We start from the raw sequence: 23945 nt of genomic DNA, 5'->3' as shown, positions 1-23945 counted from the left end.
CACTACACTGCTTGCTGGAATTTCTCACGTAAAACCATTCTTATGTTCTCTTCAAGTAACAGACTACCGACGATTACTCAAAATACAATTCACATCAAGCACACATTCATTTATAAACTGCAGAGCGGGAGTTCTCACGGCTTATGCTTGATGAGAGGAAACAGTTTCCTCATACTGAAAAAATTTATCTGAGTGTGCCCAACTGCTAGGAAATAAGCGATGGCAAGGAGGAGACTAGGTTGTATGGCAGACAGACACAGCTGCCACAAGCAAAGTGTTTTTTTTTTGGTGGTTATTCCTTTACTAGAAAGCACAATCTGGCTTTCTAATTGCAAGCATAACAAATTTACACTGAAAAGTGTATTTCTGCTGCAGTTTATCATCTGCTTGGTGTGTCAACAGTTTGTGAATGGAAGAGAAAATGGGCAAGGCATTTAAGGGAAAGGAGCTGTACACGTACACACAGACACCCTGCCCCACCTCCCCCTCACCATAAGATTGGTTTTATCACATCCCAGCTCCTCCGGTAGGCAGCAGCCAAAGGAACAAGCAGCATCGGCATCGCTGCTCCGATACTTCCCAGACCTGGCGGCCACCCCGATGGCAGAGCAGGTGAGGCAGTGCCAGCACCCAGCTTCACCAGTACCCAGAAACCCCATTCTTAGGGAGAAGGGTGTTAGCCCTCAGCACTGCAGGGAAGTCCAGCCAACACCTGGTGCTCATGCAAACACCACACCAGGGCTCGTGGCCACTTTCCCTGCTGGGTCCCGGGGCTCAGGGAGCAAACCCAGAGCCAGGCCAGCATCGGCAGCCTCAGAAGGTGAGGCAGGGCTGGAACCAGTGCAATAGGCTTCCTTTGCTGCCATGTATAGCAAAATATTGTGGGAGAACTAAGCTCTAAATTAAGTCTCTAGAAACAAGACACCCCCAATAATCACGTTAGATAAATACCTGCCTTGTTTTACTCACCATAACAGGCCTGCCTCTCCTAGCGGCTCTGTAATCATTTTCACCTTCTGTTTCCATCCACCAGTTGGTGTTTTAAGAGCAGAACAGATGGGAGGGAAGCGTTTTCAGAAGTAGTGCTTGCAGCCATTCAAATGTACCCCCTTCCCCTCCCCAGACCTTGCACCAGCTTTTATCACCTGGCAGTTGCTACTATGGACCCTTTCTAGGCCAAGGCCATGCTGAACCTTTGTGCTTTTTTTTGCCCTGGCCTCTTCACTTTGTGTCTGCACAGATAACCTGCTGGGGACTGGCACGTTACAGAGTTAAGCTACTGTTTCCCCATCAGAATAGTTCCTGAACTAAAGCTGCTTGTGAAAATTAAAGATTTCAAGCGCTCAAACACTACAAGAAGAAAAAAAAACATACCATGACATCTCATCTGCTATAAGGTACTCGTATACAGGTGAGATCTGATCTTGCAAGGTGCAACCTGAATGGGAATTAAAAGCAGTCGGACACAGCAAAAGCAGTCCTTTAATGTAACCAGCTCCCCGTATGTAGTGCCAGGTCCTCACTGCTGGATCAAGGCATGCTTGACAGGATTTCCAGAGCGTAATAGACAACGGGACACCACCAACACACCATCAGCCACGACATACGTTTACAAGGCAATGCAAAGATCCTCATTTGTCTACATTTTCCACAATGGGATTTCTCTTTAACCCAAAACAACCCGCCCAAAAGCGAACTGTCAGCACAGTTTGCATAAAAACCTTTTTCCCACATCTCCAAGATCTGCCTCGAGTCCCTTAGATTTGGATCTGTGCAAATGTACAGCAAGGAGGATGAATGCTCTAACCAAAGCTACACACTTTGGTGCCGCGTCAGTCAGCGTTAATGGTCTGTGACGGACTAGAATCAAAACATGCAGAAATTCCAGATGCCACAGGGTAAAACAGTATATTAAAGCCTATAAATAATCAAAATTACTTTTCCAGTGTACATTTGTGATTCATAAAATGTGGAACTATAATGAACTTCAAATGCCACAAAAATATTCAAATACAAGATTTTCTCCGTGCTTTCATAATGTTTTAACAATACACATCTGGGCTGCAAAAAGCTTGCATTTAACTTGCAAAGGTGTGACCAAAACCCCAGTCTTTTAACCAAAATTACCTAATAAGAAGTAACGATTGCATTTTCAACTTTTTTTCATGTGAAAATTCATCTTCATGTAGTACACAGACATTTTCTGTAAAAGACTGCAACAGGTTAGGACTGTTCTAGCAAGGGCAGGAGAGGGGGACATTTCTTTTCCGAATAATCTTCATAGGCAACAATAAAAGCTGTTGAATAAGGAAACCCTCTGGGGTGATAGTTTTTTTTTTTTTTTTTTCTGGAGTATCTAACTTTTCTATCAGACACAGCCAAGGTTGTTAGAAGACAATCCTGTATCCTGCAGTCTCAGTCCTGTTGTTAGTGTGGCTCAAGAGGTCCCACTGGAATATCTTGCCAGCGTTCAAGCTGTGACTATGCCATCTGCAAGTTCATGCAGTTTGAACTCTTACCCCAAAGGGCTGGTATTTTCTCTCGTCCAGTTATGTTTTGGAAGATAAACCCCTTGTTATGACTAACTCAACCTCTCCTGCTGTTCCCAAATCACAGAGTTTGAATTGCTCTTAACCAAGATAGGAAAACTTACAGGACAAACTCGCGTAAGGGTTTAGTCTTAAAAGATATTGAACATCATCGATTCTTACCGTTTCACATGTGAATAGGTACGTTGATGCCACCTCTCTGGTGTAATGTCTAGATGGCATCAATCAATTTTGAAATCCACTGTGAAGTAGGAACCATTAAGAAGGCAGGAGAAAACAGTACTTTTTTATAATTAGACCTTAAGTTCAACCCCACCTAATGAAAACTTAATGGATGTAAGAATTCTTAAGTGGATTTATATTTTTTTGTGTTGCTTTGGTGCTTCCTCTTCTTAGACATGCACCATGTATTTTCCAAAAGGGATTCCCAGGTACAGCGCAGGTTGATAAGCATACACACAAACATTGAGAAATACAGTCTTCATAGTGCTTTCAGAAAAGCTCTTTGGAACATTTAACCTTAACCTGGATCATTGCAGAAGTATAGTATAATCACAACCAGTGTTATCATATTTGTTAATGAGAACTTTGAGTTACAAATACAAATTTACATCTCCAACACATCACGGTCATTTGGTCTCAATTACATTATGTAAATTATTCATATTTCAGGTCTGCTGCAAACTACTACAGTTGTAACTGAATACGCCATGGAGAGAGAATGATGTGCAGTACTTGGAAAAGTACAAAAGCACAACCCAAACTTCAAAACCAGAAAACATCTTAAAAACAGGCTGTCAAAAAGATCGTTATGCATTAAGCACTGACCAGCACTGAATCCTAGCACGCAGTGGAAGAACCCACGTGCAGAAGTACAGGTACTGTGTAAGCTAAGGGATGGAACACCACGGCAGAAGGAAAATGTGCAAGGTGGGCTGCCATGTTTAGAATTAAACTCAGCATGAACAAGATGTTAATAAAACAAACCCAAACAATTACTTACAAAATGGTTGTGTGTTCCCTCCCACCCCTGTATATTATTTAAATGACCATATTCTTCACTCTTCATTTTTGCCAAAACAGAACATGGGACACTACTCAGTGCATTTTCTCTGAAATCCAGTTTGGTTATAGAATATGCAAGTATTTCGATAGCTTTCCCTCAGGCCTTTATCATCTCTTGTAGATGGCACAATACTGACTAAAGGCTCTACAAAGATAACAAATGTAGAGTCTGCCTTCACTGTCAGAAACACTTATGAAAAATATTACTAAGAAAATTTCAAGAGCACTTTAATATACAGAATGAGTGGCATAGATGTATGGGGCTTATTTTAAAGAGACAGCCTTTATTTAAAGTACTTTGTTTTGTAGATCTTATAAAGTAAACATTACAATACTTTTTCAAAAATATATTAAAATTGTTTAAATTTAAAAGGCAATTTCACTGTCTGATGGGTATTTTTAAAGAAAAAATCCAAAAGAAATGAACAGCTCAACTTAAACTAGATTTTAAACATTCTGCTTTGTCATTCCATCTCCTTTTCGCTCAAAAAATAAAAAAATAAAAAAAAAAGATTTTTTTTACCCGGACTTTTACAGCGATAAGGCAACTCCAGGAGACTTGAATCAGCTCCTTGGAGATTACAGATACTGTAACTGGCTGCTCCTCATGTTTTATAACACCCAAAGGTGCAACTATCCATTAATCACAATCACATTATTTGTGCATGAAAATATAAAACTTAAATTACAGATTTTAAAAATATTACTAATAGACTTCCCTATCATAAAGTGTTTTACATTTACAGTACTTGAACTATTTCAGTTCTGGGTTGATGAGGTTTAAGCAATTTACCACTGCAAGAGTTAGACTCCGGAGCTCACAAACAGCACAACCCAACCAGGGGCAGCAATAGTCGGTAGAGTCATAGTGCAAATCAAAATAAGGAGTGCAGAATTGCACTAATTGTTTACATTTCTAAAATATAAATGAACAAGACAAGATTTGTATATTGTACATGCAATAAGTTATAGTAAGCATATGACAATGGGGGTGGATAATTCTACAATTTTAGCTGGTGTACCAGAGTTGAAGCCTGTGAAAGATAGGACTCAGTAAACAAAACATTTCAAAGCTCTGCTATCAGAGCACTTGAACTATGCTTTCATGCTTTGTATTTCTGCTTCCCCGTCTCACTGATCACACAGATATGCTGAAACAAAACAAAATAAAAAGCTCCTGTTAGAAAGTAATGTAGGATGATGTTTACAGATGTATTCAATAATGCACTTCTGAAAACAATAAAAGCATGCTATACACATTTCAGTACCGAAGAGCCTTGTGATATTGTTTATGCAGAAAAACTTCAGCTTCTTTTTTTTTTTTTTTGTCTACAGATCTCAGCACTGGACTTCCTCTCTCTCCTACCCAACGTCTGTTATAAGGTTAGTGAGACCCAGATGAAAAATTAATAATGACCTAGCATAAAATGCAAACATCTCAACATCCAAGGTCTCTCCTCTCTAATTTTGATGTAACTAAGGAAATGCACTTATTTCTTGCAGATATATCTGGTAAGATAAGAAACTTCATACAAACTGCCACATTATTTCAAAGCTGACAGGAGATGCGTAGCCTCCATTCTGCATGAAGCAAAACAAAAGTTAGTTTCATATGAGCTCCGAAACACTGTTGTGCTGCTCTAGCCTTTGCTCTCGTCGTTGCATCACTAACGGAACAGGCTTGCACGTGAGCTGTGATTTACACAGAGGAGAAAGAGTGATGCAAGGAGACTTCCCTTCCTTCCTCCTCCCTAGTTTTAAATGGACAAAAACATACGGGAAAAGTTACTTACATTCAAATCTCTGAAGTATTCATTGTAATCTAGGGCGTATCCCACAACAAATTTGTCTGGCACTTCAAATCCAACAACTGAAAAAGAACATAAGAAAAGAACTTCCTAGAGTTCACTAGACCTTTTTACAGAGAGAATCTAGAATTTTATAGACATATAAGCATAACATTTCATTTCTTCCATTCAAGTATCCCGAGATTAATATTCAAGCTAGTTAATGGTCTAACTTTATTTGTTGATTTAATTCAACTAAAACAAAATTAAATAGATTTACTTACTGGTTCCCAAACAGTAGCATTTTATTTTGTTTTAGTTGTCACCCTCACAGTATCATTCAAAAGGCAGCACCTGTGTGAGTGTGCCCTCGCCTTGGGCACAGCTATAAGTAAGGTCACCTCTGGGATAATGAGCAGGTAGGTTCAGCTCTCAGCTCCCTCAAAACTACAGATGTGCAAGTCCAACTGGGCTCTTAGTGAAGAGCTGGGAGAGTAAGCATGGAACACGTCAACACCAGGAGGAACCAGAGTTACTGCAGGGGAACCAGTCCTTCGTCTTTGAGGCAGTGCCCAAACAAAACTCACTCCCCTCTGGCTGCTCGTGGACAACCACCTGGTGTACCAGGACATACTCTGACTGCGGGACAGCTCTGCAGAGCAGCATGCTGTAAGTGCCAAGCCCTTGGTATAGAGAATAGTGAAGACCACAGGGTAAAAGGTGCTCTCTTATTTATGGTGTCACTTGCACTTTTCAGAAACCGGTGGGTTTTTTGTTGTTGTGTTTTGTTTCCGTTTTTTTCCTATAGACGCTGCCTAAAAAAAACACATCAGCTGTTCCATAGATTGTCCAAGTGGACATGGCTCTAGCAGGACAGTCCTTGGATAGTCAAGAAGTTATCAGTCCAAGCCATCCACATACACTGTAAGACAACCTAGGGATGTTTCCAGAATGCTTTCTCCCCTCATGCTAAAAATGAAAGACTCCCGAGCCGTGCTGTTTCTCTCTCCCTGGTTACAGCAAGGCTCAGTAATGAAAAAAACGGAGATAAATCACACAATTCCAGTGAAAGACTGTGTATGCTTCTGGAAAAAATAAGGCAATGTTTAGAGTCTATTTGGCCTCGTGATACAAGGATAGAAGGCAGGCCCAAGCACTACTCCTGCGTTGTCTCTTGCCTTCAGAGCTCACGGGTTCTGCACTGAACAGGTCGTCTCTGGACAGATGGCAAAACAAGTCATCTGCTGCAAGATGCTCAGAAAGGCAGACTGTTAACCCAGCTAAACCCATAATAAGATCTCAGGAAAGAGAGGCATCCTGGAGTGAGGGAAACACCTGAATTAAGCTTTCAAGGCACTGAGAAATTTCAATCTAAGAATACTGTGCAAACTTGGAAAGGAGGGGGAAGAAGATGCAATTCTGCTAAACTTCCATTGTAAAAGTGCACAGTCCACATGAACAGGAAATCAACCTCTGGCACAGGGATAGCACACGTAGCCCTTTTCAAGCCAAGAGGGGCTATCACTGACACCCTCGTGTGCTTTGGATGCTATTCCTTCCTTTACGGTCTTGGGACAGACAAGACATGACAAGAGTAATCCAGATGCTTAAACAAGATTGGGGTTGTGCTATTTTGAACATCTGTAAACTTTGATCAGATCTGTTACCCTGTGTGGTCCCATTACATTTCTGGGGACATCCAAGTGGCACTGGGTGGCTATGTTTAGGCACCTGGAACACTCCCAAAAGTGTCAAGGATGAATCCAGCAGATTCTGCTGAACAAACCGTTTGATTAACGTGCAAGCTAGGAGAATTTCCATATGAAGAGGGATTAACTTGGACCAAAATATCAAAGTTTCCTTTCTGTATAATAAAATGCCACAAAAAGTTAAGAAAAAAAAGACTAGACCAAATCTGTATTAACTCTGTCAAAATACATTCCAAATATTTAAACTTCCCAAATAAGAGCAAAATAAATCAAAAACCATTCATGAAAACTTACTTGGAACACCCTTGGACTTTGACCAAAGAGTACACAATACATCAACATATATACAACATATTTTAAAAAACTGATAATGGGTGTCAAAAAGTCACTTACAGTCTGGCCGATATCCCACGCTTCGAGGAGTTCTTTTTACCAACAAACTGTCAAATAAAAACAATGTAAAACTGAAACATGGAAAAACACCAGGTTCAATTATACGAAACAGTTATGAAGATTAGCTGAATTCCACTTCAATGAGACTACATGTGCATAATTGACAGCATAACTATATACATTTTAAACATATTATTCATTTGCAGGTGCAGCTGATCATATAGACAAACTCAAAACTTCCTAGAATCATGAATGGTTTACAGCCTAAGGGATAAACAAAATATTTGCAGGAAAGAGGCTGTGAGATACTTTACTGGAAGGATTTTCATTGCCAGAAGTGACTTAATTAGGTTTTATGTGTTTTTAGAAACCTCAGGTGCAATTGGTTTAGCTTGCAGGTAAAGAGGTGACAACTTGGGATCTAGCCAGACCAGCTGAGATCTTTTCAAAAGCGTTAGTGTTATGAAGCAAAAGTTCAGCTGGTTAAATGTAACCTCAATTGCACTTGTGCAACATGTCCTCAGCTGTTTTTCCATTGGTAGTACTAATTACCCCCATACAGAAAATGTAATTGGTTTTGATGATCATAAGCTGATATAAACCAGCTCCACTTTCACAGAATTAATAGTCAGAGGTGTAAAAAACACAGACATACAGAGTTGGGGGTACTGTAGCAGAATGAAATACCTTGCTAGTTTAATTTGACTCACTCATTATTCAGTTGCGCACTTTCAGAAGATGACCCCATCATCCTGACATTTGTCTGTCTTTAGACATTCAGTTTCTGAAACTTCTAGTTGAGAGTCTTAATTTGAGTAGAGGCATAAGACTTGATCAAACCAACCCAAAATCACATTAGCATTAATTCACATCTCCCTGCTACAACTACTTGATTGTCAGAGAGAAAGAAAACAAAATTAAGAAAAGAAAGGCAAGTGAACTATATAAGAGCATAACACTTAAACCTATCCAGCATGATCACGTTTACTTGCTCAGGTCTTTGGCAGACCTGAACCGCAACAGGTTTAAACAATCGGAAGTTAGGCTTTGTTCATGCTGTATTCTACTTCTGATGTACACTGTAGCATTAAGGTACTATTCAGTGACAAATATTTAAAATCTGGTACATTTAAGCAGGCCACGGAGAAAAAAAAAAAAAAAAAATCACCTTCAGCAGGTCATCCCCACATTATCATCAAGAAGAGCTGCTCTAGTACATCTAACAACCGCCTTGACATTGTTATGGCAACACAACTGATTAGATTTTACACACAGCTCTGGTTTATCTCTAATCCCCAGCAATCATTATGCTTTTATTGTAAAATACACAATCACAGCATAGGAGCGTAAAAGATGCAATTTAAAAAGAAGTAGGAGGAATGTTGATATTGGTTAATATTACCCTCAACATTTCTTACTAACTGTAAGTTATTTAATTAGAAGACGTTTCATAACTAACTGATTAAAGATGCAACTAAGTAGAAAAGCCTAAAAGAGCATATGGCTGGGTGACTCACAGAATGACCTCTGAGGCTCAGCTACACTATATACTCTATATAAACAGTAATGTTTAGTGCAAACTAATTTAATTCTACAATTAAAGCTGGCAGACCAAAGGTCTCCATTGCACAGATACACCACTGAAAAAAAATGAAGTTGCAAACAGAAACACGTTCAGATACTGTGTGACCATAGATGTCAACCACTGACTTTTTTTTTTATCCCAATCTCTAGTAAAAGTTTATATTTATGAACTAAATTTGTGTTGAAAATACCCCTGCCACCTTGAGAGGTTGTTGTTTTTTTTTTTATGCCCAAAATATTTAAATTCTTCCATATACTTTTAAACCTAAGTTAAAGATCAGTGGTAAAACCCCACAAATATTACTAGAATATAAGGCAACACATGTACTGAACACGCACAAGCTATCCCTTTCTGATGCACTGATATTTTTCAAGCAATAGGACTGGAAAGAAGAGCATTTCTGTTAGCCTTAATGAACGTATGCTCCCACAACAAGCAGAAGTTGAGTTTAAACAAATACTGAACTCTAACTCCATCATATATGACTCCTGCAGAAATGCTCCTTCCTGTTTCTCCTCTATGGGAATATATTTTATATTATCTTTTTATTCCACTGTGTGTCATTCTGAAGTTGAAATACAGCACAAATAATCACATTTAGAAGTTTACCTGGCTACTTTCACCATCTTTGGATTGTACTGCTTGAGTAGAGACAGCAATGTTTTCATTGTTTTACCAGTATCAATTATATCCTGAAAATAAAAGTGTCATGTAAGTGAGAATATTAAAAATTTCAGAGTAGCATTTTCAAGTTTTTACTGCAGAAATTGCTCATCCGTAATAGCACAAAAGTATGACAAAATAACGTTCATAATCAAATACAGGTGATATATAACGCTATATTGTGCTTAAGCAATGATGCTCAGTAAAGTGATCACAACAGTCAAAACTGTGGATAACTACTACTTTGAAAGCAGTTACTGAACTATGACCTTCTAGGCTCCCTCTGAAGAGTTTATGGCTTGTGTTCCTTGTAGCTATTTGACAAACATTGTTTAATTCCAGTATTATAAATGTAACATTAGTCTTGCAGTTGAACTCAGAGAGAGATGTATATAACAGAAAGAAAATAAGAAGGGAAAATATTCAGAACAACACATCAATGCAATTAAAGGAAAAAGAAGTGCAACTTACATTACAGACCCAAAAAGATCCAAAGACAAAGAAGCTGCACTGGCAATATCTGGGTGCAGTTCTAAAGTTTCTATTTATATACACTAAAATGATGTTTGACACACCATTTTAATCCCATCCCCTGCACAGAAAGGGATGGGATTCTTTTCTTCTTTTTTGTTTGTTTGTTTTTATACATCAAAGGGATTCTGTATGGAAAACCTAAGTGCTTTGGTGCCTATAATAATGTTTTTTGTTTTTGTTTGTTTGTTTGTTTGTTTTCCCCCACTGTTTGACAGTTAAAATGGTGATTGGTCAAAGGGTTCATATTTGACAATGTATAATTATATATAAGGCACAATATAAGGCACTGGAGAGATGATTCACTGAACAGATGAGAAACTAACCTACTTAGCTGCCTGGGACTTTGAAGACATACATTCATCTGAAATGGAGCAGATACATAATTAAATGCATCTGCCTATCTGAAGCAAATACACTTCAAAGGACGCCACCGGTCACACAGATGACTGCTGTATACATACTAGTTTGGTAGGAGTTTTAGAGCTGAACTAAAACAGTTTAGTTCAAAAGTGTTTCCTGTGGAATAATATAACCTTCTCAAATTAAAAAAAGACGTACATAAAAAAACACATTTAATGACAGAAGGAAACATCCTTTCATTTGGTGGCTGAATCAGTTGCCATAGCTTATGAACAAAGCCATTTCCACTATTTGGAGTCTGAAGACATTATTACTTCTATACGTTCATTTTTCCTGTTTAGTACTTCTGCTTTGCCATCCTCAAGTTAGCGATCTTATTCTAGATCATCTTTTGTAAAAGTCATACTTACTGAATGTAAGCAACATCATTCATCAAAGAGGTATGGAAGCAAGATTTAAGCAACAGTACCTACTAGGAAATCAGACTGAAGTGTATTGTACCTAGTATCAAAGAACCATGACAAGATAGAGAAATGGGAATTTAGCACTATCAAAATGCAAATTAGGAATCAATATTCTCCATGCCGCTAAAGAAACTGTACACAGAGATGTTGGCCTTAGCTCTGTTTTCCCATGTATTTTAGGATATTCCTACTAGGAACTTCTTTCTACCCCTCCAGTTTAATTTCCTAGTTTGCTGTTATAAACTCAGAACAATAACACACTTAGTACCACTTTGCTCAGGTTACTTCTTAATAAGAATTATTATTATTATTTTTTTTAAAGACATTTAAGAATTGACAGAATCACAGAAAACTGAAATCAAATGCAAACAGCAAGCAATTTTACACAGATATTTTCCTTGTCAAATTTGGTATAGTTGAATGCTATGTGAGAATTCAAAACACAGGTCATTTCAAATTCAGAGACCACTTGCATAATTCAGGCCCAGAGTCAGAAACTAAAAATCTTGAAACCAGAAACTGTAGGATTTCTGACTTAAAATCAACTTCTGTTTGAGGTCTTTTGCCAGTCACACGTTAGAACTTCAAAGTGAAACATAATACTTACTTCTACAATTAAAACATTCTGGTGGAAAGAAAAAAAAAAGACAAGAAGAATCAATTAGCATTTAAAGAATAAAGCATTTCTTACATATATTGTCTTCTATAACTTAATAATTTATTTTTCAATGCAGTTAAATATTTGTATCATGATTTACGTATGTTAGGACATGTAACAGTGAATTCTATTTAGTTAACATTTCTGATGCTCTAATGACAATTAGTTGACAATGAGACTTGCCTCAACATCTCATGCTGAGTACAAAGTGGCCTTTAAATTCTTACAATGCAGAGAATGTCATACTATAAAGTTATGTACTGTTTTGTCACACCTACGTCATTTACACTGAAATGGGACAGAGACTGTTTATGTGTAATCAGAAGGGGAAAGCCATGTGTTCTGACAGAACAGGAGGCATCAGTGTTTTACCCACAGATATCTAGCTCAATGATCTCTACACAGCCACTGAAGAAAAGCAGATTCCCAATTTACATTCTCTGCATTTCTGTCTCTTCATTGTCTGTAACAGGACCCTTATTCCCTAACCTGCAAGTTACATGTCTAGACAGTACCAACTCCGTTCACTATTGCAATGAAACACCAACACAGTAAATAAGTAACGCTACTCTCTTTTAAAGGTACTTTGTTAACAACAACCAAGACAAGACTATTCTTAGGCAATGCAGAAAAACAAATCTAACACTTCCTTATACTGAAGACAGTGAATATACACACATATGTTATGAAGTTCATAATGCTTCATAAAAGATGCTTCACAAAGATGGCTCTGGTGGGGCTTATGCACCCCACCACTCTACAATGGTGAATATTTTAAATGAAACATTAGTTTTTTTTTGTTTTTTTTTTTCTTCCTTTCTAAAACTCTAATTATTTGTTTCTTCGGTGGGGTTTGTTATTTTTGGTTTGTTGGTTTTTTTTTTTTTTTTTTTTTTTAGGATTGTTTTTTTGGGGGGGAAGGGGTTGCTTTAAACATATAATGTGCCATACCTTTCCAGTCAAGGTTGAAAGGTCATCCCCACCAATGACTTTTATATCTCCAGTTGACTGATCATTCTAGTAAGAAAGAGCAGGGTAAGCATTAGTATCACCAGAATTAAAGTAATTTTTCTTCTAATAAATATCAAAACTGCAAAGTACATAACCCACAAATACCAAAGCTTTCAGAAACATTGCACCAGCAACATCTGTTAACTAAGAAATTACAAGTAATCAAACTGAAAGATTGTATTTCAGATAAAAGATTGTTTGAAAAAAATATTTACATAAATACAGGCACCACTTCTCATCTGTGACCATTATATACACACATGTATATAAAAAAATATTATTTCCTACATATTCATTAAAGGTATGGAAAACAAGAAAAAAAAAAGTTTCCAAGCTGTACGCTGCTATATAGCTGGTAATTTACATTTTAAACTTTGATGCCTTAGAAAGCCTTACTCTGAATAAAAATAAGCAATCATAACAACAATGAAATATCCAGCAAACAAGGCACAGATTAAGAACAAGAAATATAAGCTACAATAGCCAGAAAAGCTTGGGTTTGCCTATTTTACAAATAGTGATAAATTTCTCATTGTGGTAATTAAACAGCGACACAGCTACACAATCCTATCACTAAAGTACAGCATTTTGCTTTAGTAAAACTAGGCTTTGATGTAAGCATCAGTGAACTGTTTGTTATATAAGAAAGTTAAAAACAACTCCTGGGGTACCTCCAGATCTCTGCAGTTTATTTAAAGTCATTCAGCTGACTTTAAACCTTGACATTGTCTCATAGTTCTTATTAATCGTGCTATACTCATTACTGTGCTACTTACAGATGATGTCATTATCCTACAATTTAATCATTTATTTGAAGGGTCATACCACTTTTCAAACTTCATTCTCACAGCTCTTTACTGCATATCTTCCCTTTAGAAAACCTTTATTATTTTGCCGCTTCAGTCTGAAGCCCAACCTTACTGCAGGACCATGCAGACAAGCAGCAAAAGAGCAGTTCCTTCCCCATGCCCCAAAATGGCAGATACAATAGAGAGGAGACCACAGGGGAACAGACAGCCACATACAGCTTCCTGTTTTCACTGACACACATATTCATACTGTACCAGTTGTAGACAAAAAGTAGAAGTGTTATCACACACAAAAAAGGGGTAAATGGTTTAGAGAGAAACACACACTGAGCACACCATAAGCAACACTGGGATTACAGTAAAGAGAAAATGTATTAAAATCCCTTGGACAGTGACGTCAATGCTCTAGGATAAAGAAGTGCTGACAGCTCTAGGTATGTAAAAGCAGATAACGAGACTAACAGATACTTTCTATTTTAGATTCCCATGACAAAACATTGAAAAAAAAAAGGCAAGCACAAAGCATTAGAAAAAGCACCTTTACAGTTTTACCCCATGTTTTAAAGAAAACTATAGTGAACAGAACCAATACCACTGTGTTGAAAAAGTCCAAAAATAGGATGTCCAAAATGTCTGCTGCTTGACCCAGTAAATAGCAGACTTATACTGAATGCCAGAGATACTGGTTAGATTAATCACGAAAATGGGATTCAGTTAAGCACCATGTTTGTAATGCTGAGGGGCATTTCCTGTGTTCATCATATCTTAAAATTATCTTAAATGACAGCTTTAAGCTTTTCCTTGTTCATGTTGCAGGATTCTCTCTTATCTATTCCTACACGAATAAGAATTTCATCCTTTTTCCATGGAAGGATGTAAAAAGCACCATTTCTTACAGAAGGAAGACGGAGAAAGATGTTACAGATATTTGTTCCATTAAAACAACATGCACAGATGATAGACCAGTCCTCTCAGTACATGCATGCAGATCAGTTTCCTGGTGATCTCTCTGGCTACAAAGCAACACACTATAATCAAACAATAACAACACAGAACTACAGATCACTACAGAACCCTGTGGGTTATGCATACTCAAGTATACTGATCAGCAGAGAAAAACAATCTAACCAACAAAATCTGCCCTTCTCCTTCCCACCAAGCACCCTACAAATTGCTAAATTTTTTAACACAAAACATAAACCTTCACTGGCATATAAACCTACATTCCTATGCAGGTACTGAGTTTCTGAGCAATTAAAGGATCAAAAATGGTTAACGAATTTCCAACACTGGTTTTAACCAGATTTCCATTGGAAAGAACTTTGTTTAATAATTAAGCAACACTTTAATTATCTTCAGGAGCATTATTTCTGATTTCAGTACTGGTAAGACTTTAATGCTTTGTGATTTAACACATTAGAGATTTACTGTTTAGATCTGTTTTCACTGCCTCATTGTCATTGCTGGAAAACAATAACGTGCTGCAAGATTGTAACCCCTGACAAGGCATTTTAAGTTCCTCATGGTATTTGCTATAAGGCTCAGTTAACATGAGATCTTTCAGAATACTGTCTCAACCAGCCTAACTAGATTTTGCCTTAAAGCTGCAGTACTCCTCCGAAAAGCCCTATTTTCCTGAGTGACAATGCAACACGTCCATTGTGTTTTGGCTGCCCTTTGTGACTACATAAGCAACTTTTGCTTAACTCTAACTTTACATGCAGGAAACTGGTGAAAAGCCATTCTTCCAGCACAAGAAAAATAAACTATTTGTCAAGAATACAGAGATCTGGTTCTGTTCACAAACACTATCTTTCAATTTCTTAACAGCTTGCCAGATCATTAGAACTCATTTGTAAGGACTCCGAAAGCAGGAATTATAAGCAACATTTAATCACAGCTTCATCATCTCAGTATTCTTAGAGAATTATTTTTGGGTGCAATCATAGTATGAACTTTGCATTATGAAACAAATAACCCATAAGCTTGAAAATATTAAATGACCAATTTCAAATAGGAATAGAACATCAATCGCATCAATTTTAGAACCATTATACGAGTTCAGCTGCTTTGTTTATGCAACAGTGGTATTTTTAACATCTTTTACCCAGTCTGTAAAGGCAGGCAGCGTGATCTAGTAATTGCATCCAAAAACAATCACAAGAGAGCTAGCTCTACTTTCAACTGTCCATTACGGTTTGTGATGGTTTTCCCATCACTAAGAATGCTGACTCCTCCATTTAGTAAAGCACGAATGAAAACTACAGAGCAGATTTAACATTCCAGCACCATTAATAATGGAAAACTAAGTGAATCAATTACACGCATGTTTGTGTTAGGACAGTCTTACCCAGTCTATCAAGTTATGCAATCTAAAGAACGTAAGTCTGGATATTAATAACTACCTAAGAGAGTTGACAGAAATGAAATGCTCGTAATAATCTGCTAGTGGGGCCATCAAGTAACTGGAGCTCCTCGGTCATATAGAACAAGAAAACATTCCTTTACAGAATTGGCTGACAAAACTAAAACCCTGAAGCCAACACCTCATGGAAAAAATTCTGCTTACACTCCTTTCTGTCTAAATTTCTCTGCTTTTCTCTTTGTTTACTCCTTCTTACTACAAAAAGAGAATTAAAACTTCCGTAATTATTTTGCTGTTCATTTTCCTATTAATATAAAAGCACTATAGTTTGGGGGGGGGCGGTGTAAAAAATAAAAGCAGCAGAACCAATACATGCCTAATGCATAAAGATGAACAATGAAAACATGCTGTACAATAAGCCTTGCTTTGCAACCTATTGTTTTTTCCAGGTGTTTCACAACACTTATCCCATAGTTTGTTCCAAGTTACTTGGAAGGTGGAGAGAGCAAAAGGGTGTAGTCCTTATATTTTAAATAAATCAACAAAGTTATTGGATATGTTCCTTGAAGAAAGCAGAAAATACAAATTTCCTCGCCAAAAAAGGTGGGAGTTATTTCCTATTCTTTCAAATATTATCCTCTAATAGAGGCATTCACCTTTCTGTTGTGGCTTTTACAGACAGCGTATGTGGGCACGTAGTGGCTTTGTGGTTGAATGGACTGGTAGAGGGAGCTTGAATCTTTTGTGGGGAGCAGAAAGAAAGTGTGTCAAGCAGCTCTCCCCTTGCAAGATGTAACGAAAGGCTGGCATGTCCCTTTCTGCCTGGCCTTGCCTTCTCTTAAAAGAGTGCAGCTGAGTCACTGCAGCACGCTCTGCAGACATGACGGTGGTTTCCAGGTAGCCCCAGGACATCACTGTGCACACACCTCGGGAGCTGGCATGGCTCTTCTGCAAACAGGCCTGGCCAAACTCTGACTGGTCTGAGCTCTGCCACACTACGAGGTGAAGTTTTTACAGATCGCTCAGCAGCAACAGCGCATTTATGAAGCTCTTCTACAGTCCAACCTAAATCTGCAAGTAACCCTATCTCTGGTTTAATTAAATGAACAATGCAGTTGAGTTTCCAACTTAGTAATCTATTTTTTTCTACTGCAGCAGGCACTCCTCCACAACCACAACAAGTAGCTTATACTACTGACTGGAAAACATGGTCATTGAGACACAGAATTAACAGCAGGACCTTAAGAAGCAATTTATTTTGACACCACAAATTGAAATAAAAAAAATTAATTATTTCCACACTACAAGTGATCTTATGGAAGAAATCTAAATTACCCACAAATACTGTCTTGAAAACACGAGACTAGGCTGTTGCTGAGTCGGGAAGCATGCAGTACTAACATACATCTGCTTCCTCCTTTGACCTGCACAATGTAATCTAATGCTTCCCTTATAAAAATCTTACATACAACCTCATACTCCGTTTCCCTATAAAGTTAAATACTTGTGTTCAAAATGAAAATAAATTCTTTTCCAAAATCATAAAGCCAAGGCAACCTAGACCTAGGCTTTAAAAGGTAGCACCATATTCAGTGGCTGCTAACCATAAATCTGTTTTTATGAATCTAGTATTTCCTCATGGCCAAATGCAATTCATTTCGTTCACTGTTCAGTTGAGCCAAACAAAAGATGAGGTAGGGAACCCAAGTGTAACCATGTTCGCAGTTTTCAAGTCTTCCTAGCTGGTGAGTGATGTCTAAGCCACATGAAAATTCCTAGAATGAAGTTTTTGTAATAAGATTTGTAGGACTATCCTCTGTATTATTCTAGAACCACAGTTTTAGAGGTGGGATAGGGGGCAGAGAGGAAATTGTTTAAGAAGTAAAGGACACGGAAAGGGTCTCTTTGTTCTGGATTTTACTGGGCCGAGGGAGATAAAGTCTGAAAGAAACCAGATCATATAAGATAGACAAAGAACAAGTTAGCTTGTGACTGCTTTTTTCCTCTTAATTGTCTTAACTATTTATATAAAATTAACACAATTTAGGCAGTAGTTAGGCAAAGCTTTTGCAATATTTAGTGACAATACTCAATCATCCCTGTTGTTAATTTGAAGTTAGTCAAATTTACAGAAAAATTGCACGGTATTGCAGAGATACTTACACAGTAACTCTTCAACCTAATGAAGTCTACAGTCATGGGGATTGATTTGTCACTGTTTCTGTTCAGTGCTTTGATGTAGTCTAATAAATCAGCAAAAAATTTATAGCCACCCTTGAGTACACAGAGAGCTACAATGTGATGTCCTCCCATGCCCTTCATAATTTCTCGTGCCAGTCTCTCTGTCCTATACAAAAAAAAAAAAAAAAAAAAAAGAGAGTTAGCTGTCGTAACACATTTAGTTTGCTTACTATAGCAGCAGTATTTTATATTGCAAACAACAACAGCAAACACATGCAAACTCAGAAGCATATTTTGCTCGGAAATATTTGCCTACCACTTCAGTCACTTTAACCCACTATTGGTCAACAAAGTTTTGCTTTCCAAGGTTAATCTAACAGTAACACTGCCAAACTTCTTTGTTTTCATACATCATACTCAGCCAAAGCAAATCTGAACACCCTGAATTGTTTTACCGTCAGATAAGAGACATAAGGGTGTTTTCTTCTTTCAAAGATAGGTTCAGCTTCCATGCAAAGAGCAAAATAAATCAGCACAACCAAAAAGACAGCAGCTCTCACTAACTGAGGAGCAAGAAAACTCTCAAATTATCAACTATAGCTTTATGTTTTGCTGAATAAATTTGTCCTGATTGCAAAATATAATGCCAATAAAGCAGAGCAAGAGAACACTAAACAGTTTTTCAGTGATCATTGTTTCTAAATTTATCTTTCAATTTATTTCAGAAAGCATGGTATGTATTTACAGTATAGCAGCTGACAGCAGGTTTCTCAGAGAATGCCTGCCATTAGAAACTTTACATCAGCTACTTAATGACCCGTACTTTGTCCAATTTTTTCCTATATAGGGTCTTTCAGTGTAGTTAAAAAACATTTTATTATAAATACTGTAATAATCTGATCAAACAGCACCATGCAAAATCTAGAAGCATTCCTATTCACAAGATCTACTCAGAACCGCTTTTCAGTGGTTCTGTGTCTCCAGCAACTCCTCCACTGAATTTGTTGCTCATTCTGTTAAAAGGAATTAGGCAAGTATCAAACACAAAGTAAAACAAAAACACCTTACAGGTTCATGTACCCATTTCTCATCATATGAGATAAAACTTCCAGAGAAAATCATACATTTCAGCAACCACAAGTGACAGATTGGTGTTTGCAAAGGCTAATGTCTTTAGCAGACAGTAGGGGGAAAATCGGGTGTTAGTTATCTACCACATGAACGTGAAAAAGTCTTATCATAATGTGATTAATAATCTACTCTTATTAACATCCTAAAGATATTTGAGAGACTGTAACTGTTTTTAGATTGAACTAGCACAACAAGTAATGTGTTCTAATTACTTTAAGTAAAACATCAAAGAAACACTGTAAAGAAAGTCGCAGACTGCTAAGTACCACAAATTTCTTTGAGAATTGACAAATTTCCAAACAATAGCGTAACTGCAAACGTACAAACTCTTTGAAGCCAAACAAGAAAGAGTTAATTAACACGTGTATTTCTTAGTCTCTAATTAAATGTAATCTGTTTAGACAGTCACCAGGCAGCAAAACTATCACTGGAAGATTGTTTTTTCCAGTGTCATGGAATCAGCTGGAGCAGTGTACTGTCTGAAGTCAAACAAACCTGTCCATGATGAGCCCATGAGGAATATAGACTTTTTCCAAATCATCTGCATAATGTTTAGGTATGCAGAACAAGTCCAGGTCGTAACCTTGTTCATCATCGCCAATCTGAAAAGGAAATAAGGTGAGATTTCTACAAAGTCTTATAGAAAGCCTGTAGTGAGAAACTGCCAATCCTTTGCTTTACCCGATAAACTACCAAATCCATTACACTCGTTGGGATCACCTTATTTTCCTTCTGAACAGAGCACAAAGTGGAAGCTTGCAGAACCCACAGCTCACAAGAGTTGTCTGAAATGCTACATGAGCTGTCACTCAGCACGATGTGGAGGGGAAATAATTTCAAGCCCTAACAACATTTCCCCCCATTGGAGAGGGGGGAAAATGAAATTACTACACCTCAAATAATCTTATTTCATTTGAAAATAAATAAATAAACAAGAATCAAGCAGCTTTCTGCTTTTCAACATCTCTGATTTCAGCAGTGTAATGCAAAACCTGCCTTTGCAACTAAGCAAGCAGACCTTGTAACAGGGACATCTTCCAGATCTCCACAACACCGAATCACAACAAAACACACGAGCCAGCTGTCAATACAAGACAAGACAGCTATATTAACGGGACAAGTTATGTGCCTATGAAACAAGCCTTCTCTGACCACAATCTGGAAACAGTGGAGGTTCAAGATCTTCAGAACCAGAAATTAAAGCCCTGCTTCAGCAACCTGTTCCGCACGGGCAGATTCTCCACATGAAACAGCTTGCAACATTAGCAGGAGTGTATTAATTAGGACAAGGGGTTTGCCTTTGTATGTAATTATACAACTACTGCTGCAGTTCGGGGCATATTGTCACAAAAGCACCAAGAAAAACTTTCCCTGAAGCTTAGCCCCGCTGCCATTTGAAAATGACAATATATTTTGAATCGCTTCACTTGTTGGTTACGCAGCTGACGGCTGCTCGGTGTAAAAAGAACTTTTTGGGGAACACTGAAGCCTGCTGCTGGCAGCGCAGCGGGGCAGGCATGGTAAGCATCCACCTCAGCCACGCTGCCTGTGCAGATCACTCTTCCATTTCAGTGCCCAAGGAAGCACTTACCTTGCCTGTGATCAGCCAGCTGTTTACATGTTTTTTGGTTGCGCAAGCGGTAATGAGGATTTCGGCCAGGAGCCAGGCCTGCCCTCCCAGCCACAGCAGCCCCTGCACAGCCCGTGCTCGCAGCAGGCCAGGCACCGAGCCCGTGATCTGCTGCGCGTCAGGAGCTGGGTCCCTCTCAGCAGCTACGGAAATTTCCTACGGTTCAGCCCCATAATTACATCTAGCACATCCACTAAGCCTTGCAGGCTACGTTTGGTACGGAGCGGGCTGTTCGGTGGCTTCTACGGATGGATTTTTAGCGAGGAAGTAAAGGCAGGCGCGCAGGCACAGCCTGACGGCAGGCATGGCCGTGGGCCGCGAGGCGCCACATGCGTGTCACGCTACTGCTGTCGCTCACAGCACCCGGAGCTGGGTTTAAAAAAAATAATAATAAAAAAAAGGATTCTTAGCAGAGCACAGCGATGGTGAAAAATACACCCTCAGCGGGTTCTTCCTCCAGAAGGCATCCCAGTTCGGGTTTTGGTGCACGGAGCACGATCTCCTGAGCGCGCTCTGAGGAGCAACAGGAATAGGAAGTTGTGCCACGCCGGGTCGGTGCCTGGTGGAAGTTATTTCTGGTGGAAGTTATTTCTGGGCGCTTTCTGAGGCAGCACCCCCGGCTCTCCCAACCGCGAGCCGCCCAAGCAGCGCCCCGGCATTGCCAACACCCCGCCGGCCCCTCGCCCCGTGGCAGGACACCGGGCAGGAGGCGAGACCGAGCCGGCAGCCGAGGAGGGGCGCTGGGGGCCGGGCAGGGCCGTGCAGGGCAGCGGGAGCCCGAGCCCCTCAAGGTGACTCCACGCGGGGCGCCCCACGGGGACGGGCGGCCCCCGCCGGCTCCCCGCAGCCGCCTCCCCCCTCCCCGTTCCCGCACGCCGGGCCCAGCGGGAAGCCGAGGAGGCAGCGCCGGGCCCGCACTCACCACGATGCAGGGGCTGGGGGTCGCCATGGCGCGGCCCGCCGGGGCCGGGGCCGGGGCCGGTGCGGCTGCGGGCGGCGAGGAGCGGCGGGGAGCGGGGAGGCGCCGCGCCCCGCAGCGGCCCCGGCGCCGCCTTCCGCGCTCCCCGCCCTCAACATGGCCGCGGCGCCGCCGCCCGCTCCGCCCCGGGCCCGGTCCCTGTGAGGAGCCCCCAGGCCGGCGGGCACGGCCCCCTCCTGCTGCCCGCCTACGGCAGCTGGGAACCCACAGACCCTGGAGGAGGGTTTAGGCGGCCGTGGCTGCCTTTGCACTGAGAAAAGGGACGGGGACACGTGTGGGAAGGGGTCCCCTGCAGCCCGTCACCTCGGGGGGGGTAGGGGAGGTTTCTCACGAAACGCAGCTCCGTGGGATGCAAGGGGAGGCTGAGCGAGGTCTCCAGGTGCTACTGCCTTTAACTGCCTGGAGAAAATTTGATCTTGAAGTAAAATTATAAGAACGGAAGTGCCTGGATAGCTCCACTGATCTCATATGGGAAGGAAAAAAAAATGCTAGCAAAAGTGTCATTTTTTTCTGTAGGTCTGGACTGAAGGGCAATGCAGCAGTGCACACAGAAATTCATGGTTTCTTATATTCTAGCTTTAACAACGTATCAGCTGAAGGCATTCCTCTGCTTTCTGTAAGGGTGGAGACCAAGTTTTATTTTATGCCGCATAAAGACTTGGTATCGAGGAAGGGATAATGATTCTTAATAACTTTATTCATACAGTGCCATGGCAATGTTTCTTCATGCCAAACAACTCCTGATGTACACCTAGCATTGCTACTTTGGGCTCAGAAATCAGTTTGAGCGTTCCTTTGTATGAAACAATTTAAGCAGATCTTAACGAAGCAAACAGGCAGGAACCCTAGCGAGTGCAGTTTTGTTGCAGCGAGGTGCTCAGCTACAGTTCGGGTGGGTTAGCTCTGGAAGGGGAGGAAGGAGCCTTTATCAAACTGCCTAGGGCAGCAGAATGAAATACACCCAGCTAATATCAGAAACATGTCACAGCTGGCCTGTTTCCAGAAGGCTGGGAAAAACAGCAGCTGCCCTGTCAAGTTCAGAGAGGGCCTGACATTACCAGACAGTGGGCAGTATCTGTCAAGAGACTGTTCAACCACAGGAGTGTTTCAGGATCTACTTTTATTCTAGTTACTGAAGACGTTTCTAATTAATGACTGATATTAACATCTGCTATTAAAAGTAACATCCAGCGCCATCTTTCTGATTGCGTGCAAAAGTTATTGGCATAAGTTCTGTGCAACTTCTCCCAAGCGAACAAAAGCATTAGTCCTTTTTTACCCTTCTGGGTGAGCAATTTCTTTGTTCTTCCTGCCAACCAGCGCATTTCTGGATCCCAAGCATTCCTGCTGGCACCCCATTATGGACGGAAGAACAGATTTACAAAAGCAGAAATATTTGCTGATATTACAGGAAGTTGGTTAGCTGAGATCAGCAACGGATTTAGTATATGACCAGTTTTGTTCTTACTGGTATGGGAGCCATTGATATTTCCAGGGCAGGGTCAAGGGAGGTGATCTGGCGGTATCTAGAAGCTGCACATTTTCTAGCTAGATGATGCAAAAAGGTTGGAGAGCCAATGTTGTGATTTCTCTGGAATGCACAGCTGTTAGAAGGCAAAATAGTTTAATAAATAATGGCTTGTCTCTGAGTGGTTTCCTGATTTCTAAATTATTTTATCCTCTCTAACCGTCCAGGAATACCTCAGAGCTCAGGCCTGGCAAATCATGGCCTGTATGAGTGTCGGCTGTATGTAACTTTTCTAACAGACTTACTAAAACCGTGCTTGGTAACCATGATACCCCAACAGTGGGCTACCTGGAGACAACAACTCAGCATTTAGCATATGGAGACACTTGCACTTGAAGTAGCGTCCTTTGAGTTAGATCTTCAGGTCACTCACTGTCCATTCATCAATCCCTCTGTGACCCCATTTTTTCTCCTAGCTTTGCCATTGCTGCTGGGTGACTCAGAAGGAATCAGCAGAATTTATCTGTGCTTTTTTTTTTTCACAAGACAAGCCTCCTAAAAAAGCAAAGAGCACAATGATTTTTCAGCAGATTAACAACTGAGA

General features: G+C 39.9%; 1 protein-coding gene across 1 annotated transcript; it reads right to left on the bottom strand.

Moving 5' to 3' along the window:
• Positions 1 to 1464: 1464 nt before the first annotated feature.
• HPRT1 (hypoxanthine phosphoribosyltransferase 1) lies at positions 1465 to 21973 on the bottom strand. The gene is made up of 9 exons (XM_068697254.1): positions 21817 to 21973; positions 19760 to 19866; positions 18116 to 18299; positions 12719 to 12784; positions 11717 to 11734; positions 9698 to 9780; positions 7504 to 7550; positions 5408 to 5484; positions 1465 to 4765 (listed from the first exon to the last, which is right to left on the bottom strand). The coding sequence occupies exons 1-9, from the start codon at positions 21841 to 21843 to the stop codon at positions 4718 to 4720; spliced, it is 657 nt and encodes a 218-aa protein (XP_068553355.1). The 5' UTR covers positions 21844 to 21973; the 3' UTR covers positions 1465 to 4717.
• Between the last annotated feature and the right edge of the window lie 1972 nt (positions 21974 to 23945).

Source organism: Anas acuta, chromosome 13, assembly GCF_963932015.1.
Source record: "Anas acuta chromosome 13, bAnaAcu1.1, whole genome shotgun sequence".
Classification (NCBI taxonomy): Eukaryota; Metazoa; Chordata; class Aves; order Anseriformes; family Anatidae; genus Anas; species Anas acuta.
This window is presented reverse-complemented; position numbering and strand designations above follow the sequence as displayed.